Source organism: Pelodiscus sinensis, chromosome 30 (genome assembly GCF_052426305.1).
Source record: "Pelodiscus sinensis isolate ZL-2025 chromosome 30, ASM5242630v1, whole genome shotgun sequence".
NCBI classification, from domain to species: domain Eukaryota; kingdom Metazoa; phylum Chordata; order Testudines; family Trionychidae; genus Pelodiscus; species Pelodiscus sinensis.
This window is the reverse complement of record NC_143081.1, coordinates 14,198,325-14,205,687: the sequence shown is the minus strand read 5'-3', so window position 1 is coordinate 14,205,687 and position 7,363 is coordinate 14,198,325. Positions and strand designations below refer to the sequence as shown.

The window sequence follows — 7,363 nt, the reverse complement described above, 5'->3', positions numbered from 1 at the left end:
GGTACGACATTCTCTGAACAAAATGGGTTCTGACAGAATCTGGCCAGCAGCTCTGGTTGGGAACAGGTGGCCTGTGTTCTGCCCCCAAACACATTGGCTCTCGTCTGGACTGCTCATATACAGGCAGCAACTCAGACCGACCCGTGAGAAGGGGGAATCTCTGCTCCCACGCCTGGTAATTTGATCATGAGTCTCAGATGGAATTGAGGGCCCGTAATGCCACGTTCTAATTCTCTCGCTCATCTGACATCGTTATGGGATTAGAATCTGATGCAGGGCCTACTCTTTCCTCCATTCAATCCAATGTCAAATTGGACTGGTAATTTTTGATGTGCCTAAAGGAAATTAGTGCCCCAAACATCATTGATTTTAACAGGAGTCGAGCACCTAATTCCCTTGATTTTCTGGAAGATCCCAACCTACCTCTCCGGAAAGGGAAGGAAGACCAGCTGCGTAATTTCAGCAATGATTTTGTCCCTCACTCAAATGCTATTTAGTCCTTAGTCTAGCACGTTTCCATTGTGTTTCCAATGCTGAGGCCTGATATTCCCCGGTTATCTTCCCCCCATGGGGATGGCAAATGCTCTAGTCAGCTCCAGAACTCACAAGCACAATGATGACTTGGTAGCGCTGGCTAGCTGAGCACTAGGGCTGAGTTCCACAATGGTACTAAGGGAGCAAGTCGTACCAATTTCTCTGGATGTTCAAACTCACCTTTCAAGTCAAATCTGCATTGAGTCAACTGGGGGTTCTAAATGTGCGACAGGTTGAAGCTCTCTAATCCGGCATTCTCTGGTCTGGAAACGTCTGTGGTCCGGCAAGATTTTAGTTATTCAGATGTCCACTTTTCATGGGTGTGGCCAAGTTTCCCGTAAGGTTTGTTTACCCCTCACCCCCACTCCCAGTCCAGTCTCTCAGGGCTCTGCGTGGTTACATGACTCTAATTTACCTCTCAAAGTATTCTAAATGCCCAGCAAGCAGTGGCAGGGTTGGTAACGCCGCTAGACAATATCCAATCTGGTTCAGAACTTTATTAGAGAGGTTCAAACTGTACATTAAAACACACTGGGGAACTCTAGGGCACACCAGCAGGATATCTCAGGAACAGGCCTTTATAGTGATGACTGCGTATCTTTAGACATCTGAATGACATTAAACATCTGGTACTTTGTGCCGCTCTACTCTGCACTAGTTAGGCCTCAGCTGGAGTACTGTGTCCAGTTCTGGGCGCCACATTTCAAGAAAGATGTGGAGAAATTGGAAAGGGTACAGAGAAGAGCGACAAGAATGATTAAAAGTTTAGAGAACATGACCTATGAAGCCAGGCTTCATGAACTGGGCTTGTTTAGTTTGGAAAAAAGAAGATTAAGGGGGGACATGATAGCGGTTTTCAAATATCTAAAAGGGGGATATATCTAAAATGTCACAAGGAGGAAGGAGAAAATTTGTTCCTCTTGGTTTCTGAGGACTGGACAAGGAGTAATGGGCTTAAAGTGCAGCAGGGGAGGTTTAGATTGGACATTAGGAAAAAATTCCTAACTGTCAGGGTGGTCAAATATTGGAATAAATTGCCAAGGGAGGTGGTGGAATCTCCCTCTCTGGAGATATTTAAGAACAGGTTAGATAGACATCTGTCAGGGATGGTGTAGACGGAGCTTGGTCCTGCCTTGAGGGCGGGGGGCTGGACTCGATGACCTCTCGAGGTCCCTTCCAGTCCTATTATTCTATGATTCTATGATTCTGTATCTTACACCACTTATCACACTAATTAATCACAGAGTCCCAGGCCTGGCAGAGACCTGAGGAGGCCAATAAGTCCAGCCCCCTGCCCAAAGCAGGACCAACCCCAACTCAATCATCCCAGCCAGAGCTTGGTAAAGCCGGGACTTATACACCTCTAGGGATGGAGATTCCACCCCCTCCCTAGGGAACCCATCCCAGGGCTTCCCCACCCTCTAGGGAAATTGTTTTTCCTAATCTCCAATCAAGACCTCCCCCACTGCAACTTGAAACCATTCCTCCTCATTCTGCCATCTGCCACCACTGAGAACAGCCTCTCTCCATCGTCTCTGCAACCCTCTTCAGGAAGTTGAAGGCTGTTCTCAAATCCCCCCTCACTCTTCTCTTCCTCAGGGTTAAATTTTGATGCAGTTTCCTAACTTTCAAGAGGCACTAAAGGTCAGAATTGAAAGGTGTCTGGGCACCTAATGGGACTCTCAAATGCGCATGGACACCTGACGCTCACTGCCATGGGTGGCCTTTAGCTTCCCAGGTGCTCTGTGAAAATCCCAACAGGCGTCTCTCAGTCTGACCTGTTGTGATTTTCAGGTAACCCAAACAATTGCTCACGGTTCAGTCTGCAAGGGAACAGAAACACAGGATCAAGGCTCCCTAATCCCCCAGCATGTCTGTAGCTGAGGATGGCGTCTGTACCGAGCCAGGGGCTGGCACATTCTAGAAAAGTCTGAGAAAGTCAGTGGAGACCCAATCTCCAGGGGTACATCCGAGGAATACAAATTGGGGCTATTTCTGAGACCTGCTCAGTTGCCATCTGTAAACAAAGCAGGTAAGGGGAAAGTCACCCGCAGGGTAATGAAATGAGAATGGAACGAGATGCTAGGAGGATGTTTATGGAATCTTTAAATATTTGATGTGTAAGTGGAGGAGAAAGATGGCTCCCTCTTTTGCGGTGATTTTTTCCCCTCAGAATCCAGGAGTGCTACATTCTAGTGAGCAACCACAGGGTAGGAGGGAGGGTTTTGGCTTGTTCTCTCAACAAAAGATAAAAAGTCCTCCAAAGGGGTGGGTGTGTGTGTGTGTGTGTGTGTGTGTGTGTGTGTGTGTGTGTGTGTGTGTGTGTGTGTGTGTGTGTGTGTGTGTGTGTGTGAGAGAGAGAGAGAGAGAGAGAGAGAGAGAGAGAGAGAGAGAGAGAGAGAGAGAGAGAGACTACCCCAGAAATATTACTTAAAACTCCTGTAATTACCGTACCTCTTTGAGAGAGATTGTGGGTTTGTATATTCGTGTGCATGTGTGTTTGTGATTTTGCAAGAACTCTTCCTACACCGTAAGAACTAGGGCCACCCAGTTCGGCAGGCAACTTCCTTTGATCATAACAGAGTGGTGTAGGAGTTGTGTTGTGTTGGGAAAACAGCATGTACCCAGAATGAGATCGCTTCTCAGAAAACCAAATGGAAAAGAGACAAAGAAACACCAGGCAGATGATTGGGGCTGTTTGTGGATGTGCCCCACTCATGTCTAGAATTACACCAGCCCGAGTTCTTCCCCACCCAGGGCCTTTTAGGGACCTGCATGGGGCACTGAAGATCCCTCCTTCCAAATCATTTTGGAACATTGCTGGCTGCTTCCCTGCTTCAGGGAGTGAAGGGAAAGTGCCCAGTTTGCTGCATCCTCATTCTGGCTGAGGAAAGCAGGGGGCAGATCAACCTGGACCTGCCCCAGCTGGGGGAATTGCACCCCTCCCCCAGCTGTGCCAGTTGAAGCTGCAGCAGCCATGGAGAGACGTGTCTCACCAGTGAGAGGGGGCTGGGGTTGTCCTGTCTCTGGAGCTGCCTGCACCCTCCTTCCCTGACCCGCCCCAGAACAATGATTGAAATGAACCAAGGACACTTCCATTCTATGTTCCAACCCACCCGCCCCAAACGAGTGGAGAGAAGGACCCGAGGGAGGCCGGGTAAATCTCCATGTTAACAAACGGTCTCCACGTTTGGGGTGATCTCAGCTGATGGGAGGAAAGCGTTTCCCACGGCGAGTCACCAGCATGTCGGTCCCGTATGACCACGTCTTTCCTCTCTCCCACACATGCTGCCTTTATCTCTCCCTTTTTCAACTCCTGACGGCATAAGAGACCATAACGGCCTCTGCCACAGGGGCGCAGCTCTCTCTGCAGCTGCAGGACGCTGAGTCAATGAGACAGAAGCCTACAAGAGGGTGGTTCACATCACTCATATGTGGGCTCTTTTCGTAGCCCACAACACCACTTGATCAATTTCACGGGAAATTTATTTGTTCCACAACTAGAGTGTCTGGTGAAATGCATCTCCACTGAGAGGTTTAGATTAATCTAGGCACCTACAAATCCTTGTTTCCAATCCTTATAGCCGCAGTGAAACATTTCTCTGAGCGCCTGACTGCCTGTGAGGATCCGGCCCATGTGGTAGCTTTGGCGCTCTCAGCTGTTACCTGCTCCGGTAGATGGGAAACGAGCTAGTGATTGCCCTGATTCTGTTACTAACTTGCTGTGTGAAATTCACACAACCTCTCCGTGCCTTTATTTCCCTGTCTGTCAATACAGGAGCTAACACTGCTCACCCTCCTTAGGCACATCGCTGGGGATCTGCAGGTGAGAGAGCTCCGCGCGCTTTCCCCAAGTCTGCCAGAGGGAATGAAGAGACCATCGTGGACCTCCCCTCTCTTTGGGTCAGGCTCTCGGTAAGCAAGGAGCGTGGGACATTAGAAGACTGGAAAAGCTCGTCTCTGTATTGGACTTCGCTCCTATCTTCTGATGCATCTCCTGGCCAGATCCTTTTCCCCTAATTTCTCCTCATTTAACAGACAAGTGATAATGGCTTAGAACATAAGAACCAAAGAACATAAGAACGGCCACACTGGGGCAGACCAAAGGTCCATCCAGTTCAGTGCCCTGTCTGCCCACAGTGGTTAATGCCAGTTGTCCAAGAGGGAGTGAACCGAACAGGTAATGATCAATCAATCTCTCTCCTGCCATCCATCTCCACTCGCTGACAAACAGGGGCTACGGACACCATTCCTTACCCACACTGGTTAATAGCGCAGGAGCGGACAGCAACTGGGAGATGGAAAGAGGTGACCAAGTGAAAGGCCGTATGAGCTTTGCCAGACTAGGTTCCCTTAGAATAAAGAGGATAAGTGTCAGGAGAGGTTTTCAAACAAGTCGATGGCAATGAAATATTGACCAAACAATGAATGGCACTTGCAGTTGGGTTTTTATCACCTTCAGTCTCGTTTCAAAATCCCAGTACAAAGGGACAGTGAATCATTTCTCTGCCACAGTAAAATCTTGGTTCCCCATCTCAGCTGAGTGAGAGGTATCACCCACCCCTGCAAAACCAGGGGCTTTTGCTCCGGTTTATCATTTCTCAGTTTGTAAAGCAGGGAGATTGAAAGAATCTCAGAACACTAGGACTGGAAGTGACCTCGAGAGGTCATCAAGTCAATGGCAGGACCAAGCACCGTTTACACCATCCATGACAGGTGTCCATCTGTCCAACCTGCTCTTAAATGGTGATGGAGATTCCACAACCTACCTAGGCAATTTAATCCAGTGTTAAACCACCTGGGTAGCTTTGGTTCTCTTTTAAAAAGGCTTTGAAAGCTACTGCTGAAAAGCATTGGGGAAAAGCTGGGCATTATAATTAAAGAAGAAGTCAGCTCTGTCGGGCTCATCAATCCATATGGATTTTTGAGAAGAGCCCTACGAATGTGCCAAGGATTAGACTGTCCACCAGGTTGAGACAGATTGAAGGAGCCCAGTCTAGTTAGCATAATGAAAGCGAGGTGTAGGTGGGAATTAATCACAACGTATAAACGTGTTCACGCGGAGTCAGTCCAGCACACAGAAATATAGCACAACACAGTGGCTGGAAGTGTCAGCCAGGCAAAACCAGGCTGGGACATTAGAGAAAAATTGGGAATAATTAAATTTTGTAGCCATTTACTAACCATCAAGCTGGATTCTCCATCAGCGAGAATTTTAAAAACAAGATAATGTTTTAAAAAAACCTTTACCTCCACTAGACATTGTTTGGAGAAGTTTGCTACCCTTTGCTACAAAGAAGGCAAGATGAGATAACAACATTGGCTCCCCATGCCTCAATACGTTGAAAATCTGGCCGTTGGTGAGTTGGAAAGACCAATATGCAAAAGAGCTTTGATCTTTCAGTGCCAGACTTTCAAAGTTATTTAACGGGCAAAAGGTTCAGAGGGATGATTGCTGGGACTTTCAGAAGTCTCACCCGCTGATGTATTTTTGTAAATCTCCAACTGTGCCATCTAAATACTTTAGAAACTTCTCACCTTTAGAGCCCTGATCAACTTAGATTATTTTGTTATGGGACTTAGACCTCTAAATCATTTCCTCAGCTTTGCAAAGGTCCTGACCAACAAGCCATAGAACAAAACTGCCCCTCAATTACATCTTTTTTCTCTTGACAGATGGAGTTGGCATATGGAGTAGAAACGGGAAACCAGTCCAATGGGCAGGAGTTTATCCTCCTGGGATTCTCCGGCAATCAGTATTTGCAGATCTCTCTTTCTGTGGTGTTTACCACGACGTACGTCCTGACAATCGCAGGAAACGTTGCCATAATAGCTCTAGTCATGGTCCATCCTCACCTCCAAATGCCCATGTACTTTTTCCTTTCCAACCTCGCCTTCCTGGAGATCTGGTACACCACAGCCTGTGTCCCTAAAGCAATTACCATTTTCCTGGGGAAAAGCAGAACCATCCCCTTCGTTAGCTGCATCTTGCAGATGTATTTCATTTTCGCCCTTGGCAGTACGGAATTTTTCCTCTTGACTGTCATGGCGTATGACCGCTATCTGGCCATTTGCTATCCATTGCGCTATAGCGCCATCATGAGCAACACCAAGTCTGCTCAGCTGATCCTGGGCTCCTGGGTCTCTGGTTTTGTGATCATATCTTGCCCAACTTCACTGATGGCCAAGATGTCCTTCTGTGGCTCTAATGTCATCGACCATTTCTTCTGCAGCCCCGATTCCTTGGTCATTCTCTCCTGTTCAGACACCTCGGCATTTCAATTCGCAGTTCTCATCATATCAATCATCGTCATCCTGGGATCGTGCTTGATAACCATGGTCTCCTACATTTGCATCATCTCCACCATCGTGAAGATCCCGTCAGCCCAAGGACGGCAAAAGGCCTTTTCCACATGCTCTGCTCATCTTATTGTAGTGAGTATGTGGTACGGCTCCGATATCTTCCTATATATCAGGTATTCCACAGAAAACTCTTTGGAGATCAACAAGATTGTCAACACTTTGGGCATTATCGTAACTCCACTGTTAAACCCTTTCATCTACACACTGAGAAATAAAGAGGTGAAGAAGGCTTTCTGGAAGGTATTCGGTGGGACATGAGGTTAGCTTTGAACGACTTTCATTTTACTGGCTTGATTATCAACTTATTTTCATTTCTTCGCATATGAAATCTGTTCAAAACCCCTAATCCTTTTTGTTGCCCTTCTCTGAACCTTTTCCAATGCCAGTATGTCTTTTGTTTTGAATGAGGACCCCACCTTTGTACACACTATTCAAGTTGTGGGTGTACCATGGTTTATATTAACGG

The 7,363-nt window shown here is 47.2% G+C and overlaps 1 protein-coding gene across 1 annotated transcript; it reads left to right on the top strand.

The window, feature by feature from the left end:
• Window positions 1-6,210: 6,210 nt before the first annotated feature.
• LOC102447387 (olfactory receptor 6F1-like) lies at window positions 6,211-7,155 on the top strand. The gene has a single exon (XM_006135718.3). It carries the CDS (start codon window positions 6,211-6,213, stop codon window positions 7,153-7,155), a length of 945 nt encoding a protein of 314 aa, XP_006135780.3.
• Window positions 7,156-7,363: the final 208 nt, after the last annotated feature.